The sequence below is a fragment of the Branchiostoma belcheri genome, unplaced genomic scaffold, assembly GCF_001625305.1.
Source record: "Branchiostoma belcheri isolate BF01 breed outbred unplaced genomic scaffold, Haploidv18h27 scaffold15, whole genome shotgun sequence".
Lineage (NCBI taxonomy): Eukaryota > Metazoa > Chordata > Leptocardii > Amphioxiformes > Branchiostomatidae > Branchiostoma > Branchiostoma belcheri.
Genome location: NW_017802935.1, coordinates 4,166,559 through 4,188,871, shown reverse-complemented (window position 1 = coordinate 4,188,871; position 22,313 = coordinate 4,166,559). Strand labels below are relative to the sequence as shown.

Sequence of the window (22,313 nt, the reverse complement as noted above, 5' to 3'; positions counted from 1 at the left end):
CTCGAGCGATACAGCTCCGCAGATACAACTCGAACAAGACCACTCTAGCCGCTCATAGAAGCAAACGCTGACTTATGCACTACAAAATCTGCACAGGAGGCTTAGAAAGAAGCAGTTTTCAGATCCACAAAGCTAGCAAAAAATTGTCTGCAGTTTGTCAGAAGAAATGAGCCGGTGGAGTTTGTTAGAAAATGTAACGGAGGCTACAGAGTTTTTCTGAAAATTTACACGAAAGTAGCCGGCGCAAAAATTTGAGGTGGCGATTTTTGCCGGTAGCTGGCTTGTTTTGAGAAGGCTGTGGGACCTTACCATGTTGGTGCTGGCCAGGTTGGACTGCAGTTTGAAGACTTTGTGTAGTCCTGCTGCTTCAGCCTTCATCAGCTGTTCTTCTGTCATGGACACCACAAACCTCACGGTCGTGTCGGTGTGGTACTCCTTGTAGTCTCTATAGGGATAACAGCACACTTTTAGGGCTCGAAATTAAAGGTGGTCCAATGGCCACTGACCACTAAAACGTAAGCTGAGACAACTAAAAATTGGGACATTTTAGGGACAATAAAAAATAATCAACATCAGAATGTCAGCCCTTCTTTTTTTTTATCAGGCACATGTCCCGGGTTTTGAATATTGTGCACCTGGGAGTGAACATAAGCAAACTAGAGTTGACTTCAAGTTGAAGTTATACAATACTTCCCCGAAAAACAGGTTGGGACAGTTCATCCTCACTTAGGGACAATTAAAATTTATTCAAAGCAGACAGGGAAAGAAAAAGCAGACATACGTGATCATGCTCGGTGTCTTGTCTGTACCATGCAGCATGACCTCCAGTACGGTCTCCTTGTAGTTCTGAGTCCATGTGCGGATGGGCAGCTCGGTGATCTCGATGGTGTTGTTGTCCAGGATGGCCACCTCCCCATTCACCACGTAACGGTTCTCTTCCAACTCCTCTATGTCTCCCTTGAAGTTTTTGTAGGAGGGGATCTGGGAGGAAGGCAACAAACACTTACTCATGCGTGTACCTATACCTTATAACTTGACACAGGGCTCGAAATAGTTTGATTCAGGGTTATTTTCTTTACCTGCCATGGCCAGATTATCTTAAGATGTGTGTACAATCTACAGAAATGTACATAAGGTCCAATGATCCGGTTTTCGCATTTCAGTTTTTTTTATTCGATTCCCTAATGTCGTTCTGGTTTAAACTGGTCCGGCTGAACCGGCACACACCCCTACCTCCCACCCATCATGAAACCAAGGCTGTCAGGACAAATAGAGACATAAACCAAGCCAGGGGAAAAACGATTACGAATACTTTTGTAGAATATACTGAAGAACTAAAAACTAACCATAGGCAGTGGGTCCTTCCCATCGATCATCCTCAGCATGTTGTTGATGATCTCGCGTACATCGTAGTTCGGCACCTTGGTGCTCCAGCCCGTCCCGATGCCCTCGGCGCCGTTTACCAGCACCATGGGGATGATGGGAATGTACCACTCCGGCTCGATCTTCTGGTTGTCGTCGTACTGATAGTTCAACATCGGCTCGTCGAAGCTGTGGAACAACTTTCTCGCCAACGTGCTGAAGACGAAGAAAAAATTTCAATTCCAAGTACCAGAGTTATCAACCAAGGATTGAGGTGTTCAAGAATTCATTCTTTCCTAGAACTATCGAAGAGTGGAACATGAACATAAACATACGTACAAAAATCATAGAAACATAAATTCAAGTCTGAATCAAAAGGTCAGACTGAAAACATCATATGAAATTTAAGAACTTAATACAACGTTGTACATAACATAATTGGTACATAAAAGTCAAAAGTGTACAAAGTCAACACAAATTGTCAAAAGTACATAAATGCAACTCAGAAGTACATAAAGTCAAATGAACTTAAAGACGTGAACGAGTCCGGGAAAGAGAAAACCAAAGGAGAAATTTATGAATAAATGAAGGCCAAGAATATTTGTGGGCGTACCTGAGCATAGTGAAGATGTATCGAGGGCTGGCAGCGTCCTTGCCGCCGTGGATCCTGGTACCGAACTGACCAATGGGCTGCAGGATGTTCACGTTGTTACTGCCAACAAAGTTCTGCGCCAAGTTGATGATAGTTCCCATCAACGACACCTGCAGAAAAAACAATGTAGTAGTGATAGATGTGAATGTTGCAGTGAATGTTGTAGTGATTATTAGGTTCTAACAATTAAAGACATTCTAACTTTTTTTTAATAGATTTGGTATCCACAAGATGTCGCCTATCCAGGATATGATTAAACATTTTACAAGCTGTACATCATATTTTACATTATCATCGTTTGTATTCCAGTGGAGGTACAGGTCTTGTATAGAAACATTTTACAATCAAATTATCATGCTAGTACTTGTTCTCTCTCCTGTATTTTTTCATGGAGTGTCACTCAAACAAACGTGTCCTTCACGCAGCTTGTACTTTCCCAAGTATTTTACAATGAGTGTTTTGCTATTACATGTAGATGGCTAATTGGTTGTGTACTACAAAAACAAACGCACCTCTCCATGATGGTATGCTGACATCTCTGCCACAGAACCAGCCAGCTGGGCCACCTTCACCTCTCGCTTGTCATTACGCTTCAGGCACGTGAACAAAACCTTACGCTGGCCGGGCTTCAGGCCTGGGATTTAATAACAGAAATCAAATTTTTTCAATACAGGAAAGTGCAACAACATAATTTGTCAATACAGGAAAGTGTGACAATTTCACAAACATATATAGAATGGTCATACTGTTAGAATAAAATCAAAGCTATTGTCTGGAGAAGACCGATGCAATGGCAAAATGGGTAGTGTTCACCTTCCATTCAGTAGACCCTAGCCAAGTCATACCAAAGACTTTAAAATTGGTAATGTGTAGTGATTACACAACTGTGTGGCCCAAGGGCTACAGGAACAGTCCTTTCCGCACCGATATGATGTGTGGGAAGGAAGTTTCACTAATTGTCTGCAGGCTAAAAAATCCGACTGTTGAAACGCACTTATGAGTAACATGCAATCTACCCTTCACCGAGAAAAAGAAATAGTTGTGTGTGTGTGCAAATACTTTGTTACTGATAGAGTTGAGACTACCCCTTTGCTAACAGTGTAGGATTCCATTTTCTAATACCCTGATACAAGAAAACGGATCAGCTCACCGTCCACTAGGGAGGGGATGGACCTCTCATTGTCGGAGTTGGAGAAGAGGACCAGTTCCTTGTGGACAAACTCGTTGAAGGTGAGATACTTGGTGTCCTTGCCGTACAGGTACTGCTCACCCAGGCCCATCTCTCTCCGCTGCTTTCTGTCCTGCATCCAGTTGGTCAGCCACTCCTTACGGTTGTCCACCTTCTTCTTGTTGAAGGCCTGGCAAAAACAGGAGCACAACAAGTTACAAATTGCTTCAGATTCATTTGTGAAGATTTACCACATTTGTGGAGGGATTGACACAATAGGCGACTATCTCCCCTTAGGACATCAAAGTTTGAACCACCGACATAAGCGGGCTCAAGTGTGGCTGTTATAAAATAGGGGACCTCCGGCTTTATGTCCTATCCGAGAGGACGTCCTTATTGACGTGTATGTTGACGCAAAGGATGAGAGGTGCTAGTCCTTTTAGGAGCTACCATGTTCTGGCTTGACATAGCTACAGGCATACTTTGTCAGACTAACAACCTTTGGGATGCAAGATACATTCCTGTGGTCATAGTTTTTAGAATAGATTAGTATTTAATGTATTGCTTTGATTGCCTTGTCATTGTTGCCATGCATTATGTACCATGTACAACTGCCGAGCTATCAAGTTCTTTTTTTTTTTCTAATCAGTGCAAAGTGAACCTGGTCTTAACATCGTATATCGATGATTTTCGGTTCAATATGTCACATCAATTCCCCTCGTTAAATTGCACAGACACATTCGATCCCAAAATTATCAGATACATTATACATAATACATAATTGCATGGTACATAATTAGTTGTCATAAATTAGAAAATCTCTAAGAATTCAACAAGAAACTGTTTACAGCAGTCTTGAACTTATTTTTGAACTTGAATTTATTCATATAAAATCTGTTAAAGGTTAACAGGTACAGCTTGCAAAACTAATACACATCTCTTGTCTATTGTTTATATAGGCTATGTTTCAAATCAGTACAGGCAAGAAAACTTATTCATTTGCCAGTAACAACGTCTAAAAAAATTCTGAACAGCTGTTACCAGATCAACAGGTTAACAGGTACAGCTTACAAAACTTAAACACATCTCCTGCCTATAGTTTATACACACTCTGTTTCGACACAGTGCAGCCAGTTTACAGCGACATTGTTAGTGAAAAAAACTCGAGAACTACAAAGGTAACATTTGCAAAGTAAATACATAATGTTTACCTTCACACATGGTCTGCGCTGTTAATTCTTACTCATACATATTCATATATATGGCTGGACAGAAGTCTAAATCCCTCCTACGAGAAGATAGCAACATTATGTAACCCAACACCAGTTACCATGGTGAGAGATGTCAACAAATCAGGTCATTGGCCAGGTCAAAGGTTAGTGTTTGGAGAAGAAGAAGAGGAAACTGAGCAAAAACAATATGTTAACATTACCAGATCAACAGCAGCATCGTCCTCAGGTCCATTGTACTTGAAAGGAATGCGGTGACGCTGCATGTCCGCAAAGTACTCCTTTGCTTCCTTTGACGTGCTCGTACCCAAACCTTGGTGTGGGGCAAGACAGATGATTTCAGAGTTAGTAATAGGTTTAAACACTTGCAATATAGGACAGGGCTCGAAATTCTTTTTTGGGAATAGGTGAACTGGTGCACCCAACCCAAATAAATAATTGGGTGCACGAAAATGTTTCTGGGTGCACCATATCAAATAAAATAAGTAGAATGTCAGCAGAAACTAATTGTTTTATTTCTGAAGAAAAGTACTACAACAATGATTTTATTTTTTTCTGACACTTCGACATTGAATATGCTGTATTCTACACAAAAAATATACATTTATATCTTTAAAATTACATACATAAACCTACAAAAATATTTGAAAAAAAGTAGGTACACAGCTCCAAATTTGGGTGCACTAAGGTGCACATGCACCCTGTACTTTGAGCCCTATAGGAACATCCACAGCTCAATTTCAAGTACTCAAAACACTTGCGATATCCACATCCACACCTCTATCTACAACTAATTTTCTCAAAAAGTTTCCCTTAACACATACATGTACATACAGATACAATGCCGGGGACAAAATGATTGAGCAACAAAGACAAGAACATAGGTATTTTGGGGACAACACCTTTGTAGTACTTGACCTTCCATGTGTGCCAGTTGCTTGTTTCTGACTTCCACTCCTCAAACTCTGGAAGGCTGTAGAAGGACAGGTCCTGCTTGTTCTTACTGACCTGGTGGGGCAAAAAAAAAGGAACGGTTTGATACAATACTGTGATGTACAATAGAAAGTCTCCTTTTCAATGAAATTGAATGATTTGATGCTGTAACACTTAATCCTGTACATCGGCAATTGCTCTTTCGATGTAAATTTGATTAAAGTACAAAAACATTTTATAGTAAAACTTTTAACTTTATTATAACACACAATTTACAGAGAGATCAAATTTTCAGCGACCACTGTCGCCTTCATCAGGATAATTTATGACTAATCACTTCACAACGTGACCTCACGAGAGTTACGGTTTACAAATTAATTATCCTGATGAAGGCAACAGTGGTCGCTGAAAATTTGATCTCTCTGTAAATTGTGTGTTGGAATAAAGTTCAATGTTTTACTATGATTACTACCAACATAAATGAACAGTATTGAAGACCCCACCTTGACAATAGGAGTGATGAACTCCTCCAGAAAGCGTAGTCTGAGCAGGGAGGGCCAGTTGTGGTGGATAAAGTTGATCAGGAGACCCTTGATGTGGGAACCATCTTGATCCTGTCAGCAAAACAAAGGTGGTAAATGTAAGAATTGATAGATCACCAACTTGTCTTGTTTGTATTTATCTTGGTTTTATCCACCTTGTAATTATGCATGTATCTTGTCAACGTGTTTTATACTCGTTGTATATGTTTTTGAGTAGAAGGTGTTATATAAGCAACTTTTGCTTTTTGCCCAATACTTAATAAGTATAAGTGAATAAATAAAATAAAAACGTAAGAATATTTTTTATGCTGCCATCAGATGGTACACTATTTCTACAGTTTGACTCTAAAACATGTTCTCAAAACATGTTTTCTTGCAGATAACAGAAAAGATATTTAAAAAAAATTGGGTTAATATTATAATAAGGGGTAAGTGCTAGAGAAAATCTTTTTTGGTAACTTTAGGAGAAAAAGGCAGTAGTAGATGTACAACACCTGATCTGTCATGATCATGATCTTGCCGTAGCGAAGTGTCTTCATGTCGTCTTCAGACTCGTACTTCCTCTTGTACTGCAGGCCCATGATCTTAATGATGTTGTTGATCTCAGCATTCTCCATGATCTGCAAGTAAAAGTACATCTTTCATTAGCCGCAACATCACAACATTACTATCAAATGCAAAAGTAAACTAGAAAGGTAACATTTGCAAAGCAAATGCATAATGTTTACCTTCACATATGGTCTGCTCTGTTAATTCTTACTCAAGTACATCCATATATATGGTCAGACATGAGTATAAATACCTCCTACTATAAAATTTCAACATGATGTAACCCAACACCAGTTACCATGGTGAGAGGCATCAACAAATCAGGTCATTGACCAGGTCAGAGGTCAGTGTTTGGAACAGAAGAAGAAGAAACAGAGCGAAAACTAGTCGCAACATCACAACACTGCTATCAAATGCAGAAATACCTCTGCTTGTCTGAATGATTCTAACACACCCTTATCTAAACTCTAGTACAAAAACGGTACAAAAGGAAAGATACACATACCTGTTTAGCCGTAGCGTCTCTGACGTTGAGAAGTTTACCCCTCAGTGGGAACACACCGTACTTGTCTCTCCCGACCACACCCAGACCAGACACAGCCAAAGTCTTGGCTGAGTCCCCCTCAGTAAGGATCAGTGTACAATCCCTCGAGTACCGGGTACCTTGATAAGGAAAGAACAAGAACGATTTAAACAGAGCTTTAGAATGACGTGTTTTTAAGGTTTCTTGTCTTGACTAGTTTTAAATCCTGACACACTTGGTTAGGAGAATATTCCTTAATCAGTGACTCTTTTTGAAAGGTAGAAACACGGACAGAGTCAGTGGAGGTACGTGTTTCTACCTTTCAAAAATAGTCAGATTAAGGAATATTTTACTAACTGATAATTCTACGTGACTGATGAACCTCTTCAATGACACACATTTGTTTTTATTACTTATAAATCAGAATCTGACACACAGTTGTTCTTATGATCTAAAAATGAGAATGATCAGATCCAAGAGGACAGGTACCTGCATCGTTTGCGTCATCCAACTTGGGGATGCCCTTGAGTCGTGTGGCCTTAGTGCCACTGCACTTCTTGTTCATCTGTGTCTGTGTCTTGAACTTCACCCAGTTCATGATGCTCTCTACCACACCACAAGAAAGGACCTGCAGAAGGGAAGGAGTTTTTATCAGTTTTTTTAATACCTAATAGCCTAAACCAGTGGTAGAAGTAATTTTTACAGTGTTCTGCAATATTGCAGAATGTTGCAAATTTTGTTCTGCAATTCGGAGATACTTAAAAGTCCGGATCAAAACCCATTTCACGTACAAAATTGCATGTTGGCAAACATTTTCTTTGCAATTTTGAAAAATGCATGCAAAATTAGTTGTATATTATAGCGTCAGTAGTAAACACAAAAGCTCTTAAACACCATTGAACCCCTAGACTGATTTTTTTCAGTCTGCAAAATTGAAGGCTGCTTTCTTCTGCAATATTGAAAATGTCCTTGCAAAATGCAATATGCAGATGTGTATTTCTAACACTGGCCTAAACACCACTTGTAATAAAAGTACAAAACCCCTTTTCTTAGCCCTAATAAACTGCACAAGACTTGACATTGCATCTTCTACTGTAGGTATTGAGACAAAACAAGTACAAAAACTGCTCAGACCATGACTTACATTTTTGATGAACTTGTCTGAAGGGCTACACTGGGAACCGAACTTCTTAGCTTGAAGAGTCATGTTCTCTTTGGTCTGGGAGTCGAAGGATGGGTTCTCGATCAAACAGTTGACAAACACCCACAAGTGGTTCTTCACCTGGAGTGGGTCCAAGGATATTAAACATCAGGTACTGCTAAATACAAGACTACAGGTACAAAGCGAGTTAAAAACATGAATGAACGAATAATTTTTTATTTACGTGTCTTGTGACTTTTGTCGCCCAGTCCATTATGGGCTTACAAGACACCAGAACATAATTATGAACATAAACATAGGTACAGTAATCATACAAACATGAATCAAAGTCTTAATCAAAAGGTCAGACTGGAGACATCAAATAAAATTAAAGAACTTTGTACATAACATTATCGGTACATAACAGTTAAAAGTGCACAAAGTCAACTCAAATTGACAACATACAACTACAGTCACAAGTAAAGTTAGAACAGATACATCAACAGTTTTCTTGCTTCTGATGTAGTCAACAATCAACAATTAAAAAATGTTATTCACAGAAGAAAATGTTTCTAATACTAGGCTCGGGACTCTCCCGAAGCAATGAAGCCAGGGTGCTCACCCTCTCCCAAAAATTTAGGGTTTTCTTTTATTAAAAGTTTTAATATTTTCATGAAAATTCGCTGATTTTTCATAAATTGATTAGGAAGCACCTCTCCCGTAAGAATTTCTGGGGAAACCCCTGAGGCTGAAAAGGATACTTCTTGACTGATAGACCTACCTGGAATGGTTTGACCTGGATGCCACTCTTGTTCTTCTTCTTCACCACTTCTATCAGTTTGTCTGTCAGTTTGTCTACTACGTAGTCAACATGACGTCCACCCTAATATAATGAGAGAGCAAAGAATAACCTTGTTAGTATCAAAAGCTAACATTGCAATCTTCACGTCTAACTATGAAGACTGCAAACTTCAAGTGGATATTTGTAGAGCTTGAGATTCATACACTGTTATCCTTTATTGAAGTTATTCACGACAAATAATTCGGAAAAAAGGCATAGTAATATGAAAGGAAGGGTGCAAAGTGGGCCAACACATGTTGAACTAGAAAGGCCAATATTTGCTTTGGAGCAAATACAGCGATGGCTTCACCACATTTTACGACATGGCAGGGAAAGAATGAGAAACACAAGGGAAAACAATGCTTTACATTGATATAACTATAATATGAAGTAACATACAACTAAGACTACAACAGTTGGCTAGTTATTCCCTACATTATTGGTTAGGATTTTTAATTGCATAATGCAAACTGTTGATTTAAAAAAAAAACGTTCATGCCCCGCATTCCAATGCTGGAGCAGGAAAGCTTGAAATACCTACCAAAACACTTGAATACAGACATACTGTCAGTATGAAAATGCTCTGTGCAGGTGTTAATCAAGTTAAATCCCAACAGCCAATCAGCAAGAAATGCTCTGTGCAGGTGGAAATACTCTGTGCAGGTGTTAATCAAGTTAAATCCCAACAGCCAATCAGCAAGAAGAAGAGAGGAAAGCTGCATGCCTATTGGTTGATGCCCTGCATTCCATTGTGATGACTCATGCCCAAATGCGGTTAACACTGCCCACTGACACAGCAATACACTTGCTATAATACAGCCAAAAAACTCAAATAAAACCATTCTAAAAGCCTGTATCACAAAAATTAAAAAAACGCCTAAGGGTATTTGCCCACTGTACCTCCATACCAAATTTCAGGTCCTTAGGCCCCAAAATAAAGAAGCTGAATCCATTTAAAGAATGGCAGGAGGAGAAGGAGGAGAAGAAGAAACATCAGAGAAAACAATATGGTTTCACCAGACCACGAAGTGGTCTGGTGAAGCCATAACAATACATAGAGCAACTACAGTGTTCGAAATACTAGGTAGCGCACTAGCATTTGCAACCTGATATCCTTGTGCGCTAGTTTCTCCCAGACCGAGGTAGCGCACCCCTGAAAATATGTACAGCTAAATTTAGAGGTGCAAGCATTCTACGTGCAGGCACCACCAAGCAACCTAAAATTCAGATGCGCTATCTAGTTTTTGCCCTAGGCAGCACTGTGGCTCAAAAAAAGTATTTTGAACACTGAACTATCACTCTTCCTTCTCACCTTTGTGGTTGCGATGCTGTTGACGAAGCTGACTTGCTGGAAGCCCTTGTCGCTCTGAGCCACACAGATCTCCCAGCGAGGGTTCACCACCTCGTGCACAACCTTCAGGGGATTGCCGATGTCGTCGGTCTTCCCCTTCAGGTACAGGTCCACATACTGCCGGAACGATGTCACCTGGAAGTAACAAGATACATGTACACCATTTATAACAGTAGTAAAAGGGTATACAAAATGACAGAACTGTAGTAGGTTCCGTTAAAGACATTTTGCTGTTACTGCTCTCATAGACTGGTGGATTTACCAAATACAAGAGAACCAGAGTTGTCCACCAAGGATTGGGGTGTTCAAAAACTCATTTTTATCCCTAGAACTACAAAGTGGAACTTGTTGCCACCGAGTGCAGTAGGGACATCATCAATCTAGATAGCTTTAAACAACACTTAGAGTTAGATGTGCAAAAGCTAGGTGTAACAAGTTGTTTGGTACAATGCAGCCATGTGCCTGCCAAACTAGTGGTGTGCTATGCCAATGGTGGATATACTGTCTATACAGATATACAAAATTCAACTGTCATTTTAAACTGTCCGTCTTTGGCAGACTTGACCAGCCACAACTAGCACAAAACTTCACGAGCAGAACATGGTTCTTTTTTTCAAACAAGATGTGCTGGATACGTACAGGCAGTTTTTCTCCGTTCAGGAGGACCTTGACACCCTTGGTGGAGCCGGCAACGTCGTACGCCCGTCGTCGTAGCAACGCAACCGTGTCGTCATCCAGGCGGTCCATCTTAAACTTGGGAAGGTCGGGCTTGAAGGTCACGCAAGTGAAGTCCTGGAAAAAATGTTCCAGATGTAGAATGTCGCTGATGAAAAGTAGTGGATGCTGCTTAAAGTTAAACTGTCTGACATATGTGTAGATATGTAAATATTGTACAGTTTGGGAATGCATCTGTAGCAGCGACACCTGTGCTGCAATACAATGTGAACCACTCCAGTCAGAATTGCCCTGAGGAAGGTGACAGACGGTCACCGAAACGTCAGCTGAATAAAAGACTTGGTTGTGTAAAAAGAGTCTCTTCACTCGGTGTCTTACCAACCTGATGAAACTATTCTCGGAAACCGTCTGACAGTTTTAAAATCTATCCAGTCCCTTGAGTAACTGTTTTCTTGTGGATCTCACTACTGGGAAGTCTAACCTTCATCAACGTCAAATGCTGCTATAGTATGTATCTTAGAGTACAAGTCTTTTTATTTCATTAAATTGTTCACGTATGCCATAATCTTCTTTAGGACATGTGATTGTTCTTTCAGAACTCAAGCATCTGTACATGTGTGTGGTGTAGTGATAGAGCATCTGACTGTCAAGCAAGACCCAGGGTTGGACCCAGACATGTCCGGACATGCACCCAGACGTTGTGCCCTTGGGAAAGGCACTTAACATGTATTTTCCCCCTCAGTTTAGAGGGATCCTGGGCCCTACTAGGGTTTGGGTTGGCATTAGGAAGGGAAAAAAATTGCTCTTTACTTACTGAGCCATGGTAGTCAGTGATTTTGGGCTCCCCAGCCTTGCCCATGTTGCCCTTCCATGTCTGTTTGAACTTCTTGCCTTCCTCCTTGGAGGCAGTTTCCACACTGAACTCACTGCTGAAGATGTTACACAGCTTGGCACCGTAACCATTCCTCCCACCTGATGGTACAGAAAACATAATTTTTTTATATTCCAACATTTCATGACCAAACATTACGACGGCACACTCAAGTTATATGAACTCGAACCTGGGACCTCTAGGTTCTGAGTCGAGCACTCTGCCGCTATACCACACAACCCCACCCCAAAAAATATATAAATTGTGCTATAACTTTGGAACAAAAACGCAGGACAAGACCAGGAGTTTATATAAGGGCCCAAGAAACGTACTGGAGACTTTAGTAACAGTTACCGATGATGTTTTTTTTCTATCTTGTTCACTCCATTGCCCCACACATTCTGATCAATACAGAAATGCATAACAAAAACAATATTCAGAAAGGCAAACATTTGGAGATTTTGACAGATGTGTGAACCACTGATTCTGATGATCATGTACAGTGAGATTCAGAGTGTGTTATTTTGCTCTATGAAGTATGACAGCAGCTAACAATGAATTTTAGTAAAGTAAAAGAAGACATCATGATACTTTACCTGTGACCTTTCTTTCCTCGTCGTTGTAGTTAGAGGAGGTGAGAAGATGCCCAAAGATGAGGGTGGGGACGTACACCTTCTGTTCCTTGTGCATGACCACAGGGATCCCCTTTCCATTGTTCCAGATAGAGATCTTACAGTTCTCCCTGTACAAAGAAGACAGGAATTGATGTACAAATGTAGGGAAAAGTACAACAGGATTATTACAATGAAGGGGAGACAACAAGTTCTGAAAAATTACTTTGATGGATATTTTAACACTTCATATTACTACTTGTACATGTACTTGTAGGCTAGACTTTATGAACCAAAGTAAATGGCGTTCTTTTATTTTCATGAAGTAAAAACTCATTGCCTCAAGCAAATTACAGTGACCAACATAAAGGACATTTGGTCATGTTGGTTATGGTGAGCAGAATAAATTTATAAGATGTTAAGCTGATGCTGCAAGAGCAATGCAGACTAGAAGCAAAGCATAAGCCTACAACAATAAATAATACAGTAACCAACTCAACTCAACAACTATCATTAGTCTAATGCAACAAAATAAAAGCAGCTTTACCAAGCATAAGCCAAGACCAGCAAACACAATGCTGAGCCTGACATGCCGTAGCTCATGCAAACATAGAAAACACCAGGCTGCTATCAAACAACCTGGTGATCATGTAACACTTCCCAAAGTATAGCACAAATCTTACTTGCTTTTGCAACAAATTCTGATTCCAAGTCTGTGTTGTATTTTTCTTTTCATCCACAAAAAGCAAAATGAAAGGTGTTTCTTGTGCAGCTACGAATAAATTCAAGACAGTTGCTAAAAACAAGCAACAATGTACTGTTGAAACTTAGGGCCAAATCTACTGCGTTGTTCTTGTTTTGATCTCAATAATCCATGCCATTACACTGCATTTCTATCTCTACCTATTCACTGTATGCTATGGGAAGTGTTACTACCACCTAACATATACCAGACCCTCGTCACACCTACCCAGATCTGCAAGGTAAGCACAGGGATGGAAGATAACATATCAGTAAGTCTTACATTCAATCAAGACAACAGTACATGTACTTCTCCAATATTAGGCCACACCGATTTAATTTTATGGATGACATCTGCGCGCGCATTGATTTTCGCCCGATCTCAAAAAAAAAGATCACGTATTCCGAGGCTCTGGCCTGGCTTTAGGCCTGGGTAGTGCATGGTGGTGATAACTCTGGTTGACGGCAGCCAGGCTACCGAGGCTCCAAGACTCAAGAACTCAGTACATACGTACAGCAGTGTCGATTCATATATTCCGCAAAAATCCAGGATGTGTCGGCCTGTCGTATATGTCGCTATGTAATGCGCCAAATTCACAACACCAGCTTTGTATTCCTGTGGTTTTGTAGCATTTTTATTTTTGGCCGGATTTTTATTTTTTTCGCCCGCGCGCACTAGTTTGGGGGTCTTCAGAGGATGTCATCCATAAAATTAAATCGGTGTGGCCTTACTATTGCTCTGCAGTGCAATCAAATACATTCTACACTATTATTTCTTACTGGATATACTTTAGTAGCTCATTTCAATGAAAATTCATCAAAATTGGAGACTACATGAGACAAGAAACTACCAGTTGAACTTGAAGGTAAGAACACTTACGGATCGATGGTGATCTTGATCATGTTCATGCTTGGATCTCGCTGCTTGTTGTCAGCGGCATTCACTGAAAAAAAGGTAATAAATCATTAGTAAGTTTTGATTCAATAGATATTTAATTGTCCTTTCTATATACACGCACATGTTAACAATGTTTCAGTGGTATATGAAACATCAAGCAATGTTGAAGTAATTTACAAAACTTTCTACTACACAGAGACATCAATTTTCATGAATAAAAAAGTTTTCATGAGTTAAGAGATGTAGCAATCTTACCAAGGATTTCATCGAAGATCTTGTACAGACCAGGAACAAAGGTGATGGAGCGATTCACCAGGCCCACATCTGCGCCATCATGAACCCACATGTTCTGCAAAATAAAGGATAAGAAAATTGACCACTTTTACTTTGTCATACCGGCGGTTACACACATTTCCAAGAAGATTTTGGCATTATTTTCCATTGAACAACACTGGGCATATCGAATAAAGAAATCAAAAGAGCAAGATAACACCTTAAAAGTGTTTCAAATACGATGTGGATGATACATCTATGCATTTCAAATATGCTGTGTAAATCAAATAAAAACAGCACAACACTGCCGTGATCAGTAGCCTCCATAGCATGCCAAAAACTGGGAGTTTTGGGGGGTCTTCAGGGTCTTTGGCAGCTTTTAAATGCTATTTTCTGATCGCATATAGACAACATAGCCGGCCTGGTTGAATTACCCCCGTTTAGAACTGGGCTAATCAGAAAACAGCTGAAGACCACCAAACCCCCAGTTCTATAAGCCTGCTGCGGAGGCTACATGATCAGTACTGTACCTGCAGTGGTTGAAATACTTTTTTTCAGTGCTCTGCAATATTGCAGAAGAGTCAAAATTTTGTTCTGCAATTTGGAAATACTTTCTGCAAATACACAAGCCTCCATACTACAAACCTGCAGGTTTATAAGCATGAACTATTGATTGATATGCAAATTAGTGAAGACAAATTTTTGGAAGTCCAAAAAGAAACAAAAGATAGACAAGTCAAGACAAGGTTGATGCAAATTAGTGAAGAAGCTCCTGTTGTTTCAGAACAGGAGCTTAAGTGTAGTCTGTCCTTGGGGCCAAGAGCGCCAAATCCCAAATGCCAATTTTTCCTGCTGCAAAATTGCAGATTGTATAAATTTTCTTCTGCAATCTTGAAAATCTATCCGCAGATTGCAGACAGGTATTTCGAACACTGACCTGTGTGAGATGTTCCACAGACCCGATGTAGGTATCAGGACGGAGCAGGATGTGTTCCAACTGAGTCTTCTTCTGATAAATCCGCTCCACAGAGAGGCGTTTCTTATTTTTCCCTCCCTTCTCCTCGGCAGGCGGGGCGTCTCCTCCTGCTGCTGCCTTCTTCTCAGCCTTCTTCTGAGCATTGTCGAACAAGGTCTGTGGGGAGGATCGGGATAACTCAGTAAAGAAGAGTGCTACTTTGCTCTCCCTTGCGGTCAGCTCAGTGATACTAGCTCAGTGGGGACTACTAGTAGCCTGTGAAACCCAAGCTCCGGGGGCTCCCTACGTAGTGCGGACTACTAGGGAGCCGGCAAAAAGTGAGGTTCTGTAAGGCTATGTGAGAACTAAAAGTCTGTTTCAAACTTTCAATGTAGGAACAACACCTGCACAGATCAAGTGTCAAGCTGAAATCTTTCCTTCACACCCATGTAAGTGGGGAACGGGTTTTCTGTGCGTGAAAAATTTGCACGTGAAAAATTTGCGCGTGAAAAATAAAAGTCCCTGAAATATGTCAGAAAATATGCAGTACCAAATTCTTATGCAGTAAAATGTGATCCTGTGGTCTAATTTTCCATCTGTAACTCAAAATTTTTGTTGGAAATTTTAAGTCCCTTGGGAATAGGTTAATTTCCATATTTTCCATAAAATCTGAACATTTGAAAATCACTTGAATTTGTAAGAAATACATGGAAAAGTTACTAGTATGCAGGGTTGGACAAGTTTTCAAAAATCCACTTGCTGTATCGGGCAAGTGCTTAGTCATTTCCACTTGCCCGAACCAATTTTTCACTTGCCAAAAATATGAAGTATTTCTATGCATTTTACTAGCAGAAAGGAAATTATTTTATTATGATGGAGTTTGTAATATTGGATGCTTAATTTATCAAAATTGTTTGAAACTTGGTCAAAATACTGCAGCGGCTATACTTTGCATCCAAAAAATTTACTTGCCCAATCGGGCAAGTCCAGGGGGATATTCACTTGCCCGAACAGTGCTTTTACTTGCCCTGGGCGAGTGGGCAATGGGACTTGTCCAACCCTGGTATGAGGTTTAGGATGGAAAAATGTAACAATCTGAAGCTTTTCTCCATTCTAGAAGCTTGCTTTCATATTTTAGCAAACAAATTCAGGGCTCGAAATTAACATTGTCCCAGTGTCAAATGACACTAAATTTTCAGCTTGGGACAATTCAAATTACGTTTCGGGACAATTTTGGGGCAATTGGAAAATTCTGAGACCATCCACGTCATTTGGGAATGCGATCATTCGATCCTGTTGCAGACTGCCGGCAGTCCATAATACTCTGACAAACATTTAAATTTGACCAATCAGGGATTCCAAATATTGGGGAGGGGGCCTCAAAGATGGTGCCGTGCCCATGATATTATCATGTATTTCCCTACATATACTAATAAAGTGGACTTCAAGTTGTACAAATTCAGTTGTTGTTTTCTTATTGTTGTCATAAACTTATTTCCTGAAAAGTAGGCTGGGACAGTCCATCTTCTGTTCGGGACAATTGAAATCTATGTTCGGGACAATTCTGGGACAATAGTAAAAAAAGTTAATTTCGAGGCCTGAAATTCTTTCACGCGCAAATTTCAACCCTTTTTGCGCGTGAAAACTTAACTTTTGAAAATCACTGAAATATTGACAAAATACGGCTTTGTAGTCTAGAATGCAACAAAATGATGTTCAATTCTGTTTTATGTGTTTTTTTCCAACTATTAAGCTTAAAACAGCAAAAAGTTTTTAAAGTCTCTTGGGAATTGGCTAATTTGCATATCTTAATGCGCAAATTTTTCAGCGCGCGCAAATTTTTCACGCGCACAAAACCCCATCCCTGTAAGTGCAGGTATTATAATTTATGACTCTTATGATGAAATTATATGAGGCCTTATCATACCGTCTTCTAGTGCTTATAGTTAATATTTATATCACAGCTACCAAATGCAATACTAGTATTTAGCTGGAAAGAATTTGGGAGTGTGTGAACAAAAGTCATAAACTACTGTCTGTCAAATGACTCATGTCTTAGAAATTATCAAGTTGTAAACTGGAAAAAAAAGGTAAGGCAATTTTAGGGAGATCTATCTATGAAAGTAGTCTGATGCTATAGAAGCAGAAAAGGTTCTGGGAAACATAAAGGAGTTGGTCGTAGGAGAAAGAGTGCAGAACAGAACAAGGTAACCAACTCCTCTTGTAGGAAACATGAACACACAGCACAGCTCACCCTGAGAGGACTTTCGGCATCCATCTTGAAAATACACTATATGGCAAGTGCACTAAAGCAGCTGAATTTACGCCGAAATTTTCAACAGAGAAGCTTTGACACGTCTTGCCTATGATATCAGCACTTCTCCTGATTGTGACGAATATTTTCTGAGAAGAGGCAAGGCATAAAACGCGCTAATTTTTAAGCTAGCGAAGAAAATTTGTGCCAGTGATAGGAAAACACTACTGACATCGGCCGAAAATTGCCACAACCGCCAAAACCTAATCGACCAATCAGAGCGCGCTATTCGAATATAAAATCTCGCGTTTTCTCACGGGACTTCGCGCGAGTTTTTCGTCAGCATGGGGCGGACAGACGAATTTTTGATTATCATCGAAATTTACGCATAAATTATTGAGATTCCCTGCAACTAACGGATACGATGCGTGGGCAAAACTTCACAGATATCTCAAATATCAACAAGATCAGTATTTTTTGGCGATCGATCGCTCGAACAAAGACGCAGATGGCGTCAAATCTGTGCATCGGAACGCGCATCGATCAAAACAAAGGACTGATATCTGCAATCGCAAAAGTAATGTAATGTAATTAAATATTTTAGCCCCCAATGCAATACTTACCACCCAATCAGGAAGCGCACTTGTTCCTTCTTTTGCCGCCATCTTGATATCTTGCTGGAGCGGCTCCGGGTTAGGTGAGATGATCTAACGGAGACCACGCAGCTTGAAGTTCTGGTTTGAAAAAAAAAGCCGGCTCGTCAAAACCGGCCCTTCTCTGCCTGCGATCGGATGCAATGTGACTTTCCAGAACGGCAGAAATGAAGAAATTTGAAGAACAGTCGATCAAATCCCTCGATCTCGAATTAGACAGCAAAGGGACGAAAATATTACAAGAAATCAAGCATAGATTGTCCTTGACGTAATTCAAATGTCCGCCATTTTGAAAGACCATGTGCGTGCTACAAAAGCCTCCTTCATTGGCTCTTTCATATGTAAATTAGCTGGATCAACCAACCAACGCCCTCTTTTCCAAAATCTAGACCCTGAGAATCTTGTGCTAGCACTTCCGGGTTCAAGCAGAAACCGGAAGCGTTGATTTTTTTCTGGCTACCAAAACAGAAAAATGGCTGGATCTGCGCTGAAACGGTTGATGGCAGAATACAAACGTAAGATTCGTGTCATCAGTCCTTTTATAACGTAACGTTAGTTTACGTCTGAAAAGTTATATTTGTGTAAATGGATTTGACGTGCTTTAATTTGGAAACGCTGACGTGTCAGGCAAAAGCTGTGTTATATATACACAGATATTTATACTTTTTTGCATATATTCACCCTAACCTGTGATATGTTCACCCCCAGAGCTGACCCTGAACCCACCAGAGGGGATTGTAGCAGGACCAGTTAACGAGGAAAACTTCTTTGAATGGGAAGCCCTCATCTTGTATGTAACCTTAACAATTATATGATATGTCACATATCTTCAGATCTATAAATTTGATGATGTCAGTTGTCTTCAAGAAGTCCACTTCCCCGACAAAGAGACTTACATCCGCAATCACTAATGTAACACCTTCTTGGTGCAATATACAACATGTTATAAATGCATGAAGTACCTCACACCATTTCATACATACTGTTGCTGTTGCATTGATACACAGTATTTGCAGGTATTAGATTGCTAGAGAAGGTTTATTTTATTTTGTGTGTTTGTAGAAGCCCCGAGGAGACATGTTGATCATGTTTTTGTTTTGTTTGTTTGTTGTTTTTGCACAACCGGTAAACCGCCTTTAGACGTAACACACCAGTTTTGTACATATACGTACATGTACAAGCTGCGTAAGACTGGACTGTAAGGTTTGAACCACTCACACCGGGAAAGTCCCCTTCTCTTTTTGATAAGTGTGGTGGGTTCTTTAACGTGCGTGGGGTGTGGCTCTCCCAAACACGGGACCTCCATTTAACATCCTATATGTTTTGTATGTTTGTAGAGGCCCAGAGGGGACGTGTTTTGAAGGAGGCGTGTTCCAGGCCAGGATGACCTTCCCCTCAGACTACCCCCTCAGTCCTCCCAAGATGAAGTTCACCAGTGAGATGTTCCATCCAAACAGTATGTTGCACTTCAACCATTCATTTCTTCATCAACTCTAAACATCTGCTTGGAGATTGGTACAACCACCCACAACAAATGTTTTTGTATTACACAATTAGATAATAGATGCAGGGCTCAAAATACTGGGTGCATGTGCAAATTTGGAGCTGTGCACCCAATTTTTTCCAGCGTATGCTTAACATCAAAGTGTCAGAAAAACAATAAATCATTGTTTTAGTATTTTTCTTTAGAAATGAAACATAATCATAATCAGCTGACATTCTACATGTATGTCATATGGTACACCCAAAAAATTTTTGTGCACCCAATTTTTTAAGTTGGGTGCATCAGCTGGTGCACCTATTCCCAAAAATGAATTTCAAGCCCTGAGATGTATGTGCAATACAGTTTTCCTTTGCTTTAATATTTGATGTTGAATTGTGTGTTTGTAGTTTACCCAGACGGCAGAGTGTGTATCTCCATCCTCCACGCGCCCGGGGATGACCCCATGGGTTACGAGAGCAGCAGTGAACGCTGGAGTCCTGTACAGAGTGTGGAGAAAATCCTCCTGTCTGTCGTCAGCATGCTAGCAGGTACGTGTAGTCTTCCACATCACAGATAGCACCCACACTCCTGTCTATGTTCAGAACAATAGGCTCTAGAGATGGGAACAAGAAAAATTCTTTTTGTAAATGTACCTGTGTATGTCTTCCTCTTGTATGTCTTCAAGAAAGAAGTCAAACCCAGTAGTTTTTAGGAGTTATCAGTAGTTCTTTGTGCAATTGTCTGTTCTTATACCAAATGTTTCTTCTGTTCTTGCAATTAGCCCTCGGGCATGAATTTGCAATAAACAATTCATATAATTCCCAGTTTAGTGCAAAATGTCTCTGCCCCTAAGGTGTTGCCAAAAATTAATGCAAGTCCACATACAGTACAATCCTGTACTAGTCACTTCTGCATAACTGCCATATCACATAGTCATTGTAACTACTTTCTTATGAATCCTGTCTGTAGTGTGTCTGCAGTGTCTACTGAGACCATTTCATTCAAAACCCCTTGAGTTATCACTATAGTATAGGCAAGTTTGACAGTATCTTTTTTAAGCTGAGGTCACAATTTCCACACGGGGCCCAGCCGGACAGCTTTTGGGAACGAAAAATATGATATAAAAAGACAACAAAACAAGAAAAGTTCTTAATAACAATCATCGGCACTATTTCCGTATATTCTTGATATAAATTGTTGATTTTTCTTGCATACAAACAGCCTGGCCCTGGCCCCGGTTTGGAAAATGTGACCTAAGCATTAGCAGTTAATGTACTTGTGTATGAAAGATGTGGGACCTTCTGAACAAAATGACTACCTTTAAAGATATCTAACAACCACCGAATGCTCTTTGCATCCCTGCAGAACCCAATGATGAGAGTGGAGCAAATGTTGACGCCTCCAAGATGTGGCGGGAGGATCGAGAACAGTTCAACCAAATCGCTCACAGACTTGTCAGAAAATCCATTGGATTATGATGCTTCTCATTATTCAAAATCATCTTTATTTATATATATATCATTTCAGAATAAACATTTAACAACTTTCAAGATCAGTGTGAAGAAAGTTTTAGAAAATGGTGTAATCTTTTGATGTCAGGGTTTTGTTTTCTTCTCTTTTCTGGCTCAGAAAATTGTCTATACTTTTGGAACAGTGTGATATACCCATGCTACCATGCCAAAGTCTAGGAATTAGAACTCATGACACACTTATCTAAACAACTTAGACCAGGGATCTGATTTAAATTGGATTGATAAGAATTCAGATGATGTGAAACCTTGGTCTGACAGTAACAGAAGGCCACACCTTTATTTACTCATTTATTCATATTGTTTTTTCTCATTTAAGAAAAATGAAATTACAGTAATGTCTTATACGTCTGTAAGGTCCTGTATTCAAACATGTAGCATTTTCTTCTGTTAAAAAAAATATAGTGCGACTGAATTTAGCACAATTTTAGTCGACAACCTGTACTTTTATTTCTTTGCCATTGCTCGTTTCTTGTCTTGCTTTTCTTTATTTTTGACTTGTGTGCTAAACAAGAATTTTCTTAGTTACTGAAAGTTTTGTGACCTAATGTCAATACCACCAGATTTGGACTGTGATTTTGATCCAGTAACTAATATGAAGAATATCAAAATTCATAAGAAAATTGTAACCTTTTCATCTTTGTTTATCATTCCTAATACAGGGTTTGTGGTTGACAGTAACATAATTTGTTTGACATACTTATTAATATACATGATACCACAATGTTTTTGACATGTCTTTCTAAAATGTACTATCAGATCTCATTGGATAGATTTTGCCAAATACATTTGTACCTAACATTGTATTGTTATTGTAAAAAGAAATAAAGATACAGAGAGCAGGAAAAACAGTGTGATTGAATCCCAGTTTACCTTCATGTGTTGAATTGAAAGTTTGGTTTACCAGTGTGTCTTACAAAATATGCCATAACACACGAGGCTATCTGTAAATAAAAGTCTATGGAGATTTTGTACAAAGTGTACTTTAAAAACTGACAACTTTTTCATTAAAACTACCCACTGACCTAATGCAAGACAAGAGGCATGTACTCATGTACAGCACATGCTTTACATGACTT

At 39.7% G+C, this 22,313-nt stretch overlaps 2 protein-coding genes across 6 annotated transcripts in view; one reads left to right on the top strand and one right to left on the bottom strand.

Moving 5' to 3' along the window:
- The window catches only part of LOC109465404 (DNA topoisomerase 2-alpha-like), a 31,194-nt gene extending 12,698 nt beyond the window's left edge, over positions 1–18,496 (bottom strand). For 2 of the 5 annotated variants that reach the window (XM_019762631.1, XM_019762635.1), the window contains exons 1-23: positions 18,193–18,496; positions 15,298–15,492; positions 14,343–14,436; positions 14,070–14,133; positions 13,419–13,424; positions 12,434–12,579; positions 11,781–11,938; positions 10,931–11,083; positions 10,253–10,426; positions 8,881–8,982; positions 8,103–8,240; positions 7,448–7,586; positions 6,941–7,098; positions 6,381–6,506; positions 5,848–5,958; positions 5,314–5,419; positions 4,615–4,724; positions 3,165–3,372; positions 2,527–2,648; positions 1,976–2,124; positions 1,347–1,578; positions 782–981; positions 310–445 (exon numbers count right to left, since the gene is read on the bottom strand). In XM_019762631.1, the coding sequence (XP_019618190.1) occupies positions 310–445; positions 782–981; positions 1,347–1,578; positions 1,976–2,124; positions 2,527–2,648; positions 3,165–3,372; positions 4,615–4,724; positions 5,314–5,419; positions 5,848–5,958; positions 6,381–6,506; positions 6,941–7,098; positions 7,448–7,586; positions 8,103–8,240; positions 8,881–8,982; positions 10,253–10,426; positions 10,931–11,083; positions 11,781–11,938; positions 12,434–12,579; positions 13,419–13,424; positions 14,070–14,133; positions 14,343–14,436; positions 15,298–15,492; positions 18,193–18,234 (3,069 nt within the window). In that variant the 5' untranslated portion in view covers positions 18,235–18,496. Of the gene's footprint in view, positions 1–309; positions 446–781; positions 982–1,346; positions 1,579–1,975; positions 2,125–2,526; positions 2,649–3,164; positions 3,373–4,614; positions 4,725–5,313; positions 5,420–5,847; positions 5,959–6,380; positions 6,507–6,940; positions 7,099–7,447; positions 7,587–8,102; positions 8,241–8,880; positions 8,983–10,252; positions 10,427–10,930; positions 11,084–11,780; positions 11,939–12,433; positions 12,580–13,418; positions 13,425–14,069; positions 14,134–14,342; positions 14,437–15,297; positions 15,493–17,569; positions 17,598–18,192 lie in introns of those variants that run through there. The other 3 variants (XM_019762632.1, XM_019762634.1, XM_019762633.1) reach the window with 3 other exon arrangements.
- A 107-nt stretch (positions 18,497–18,603) lies between these two features.
- Positions 18,604–22,103, top strand: LOC109465405 (ubiquitin-conjugating enzyme E2 G2). Its single transcript, XM_019762636.1, has 5 exons — positions 18,604–18,737; positions 18,931–19,012; positions 19,560–19,678; positions 20,113–20,253; positions 21,071–22,103. The coding sequence occupies exons 1-5, from the start codon at positions 18,695–18,697 to the stop codon at positions 21,181–21,183; spliced, it is 498 nt and encodes a 165-aa protein (XP_019618195.1). The 5' UTR covers positions 18,604–18,694; the 3' UTR covers positions 21,184–22,103.
- The last annotated feature ends 210 nt before the right edge of the window (positions 22,104–22,313 follow it).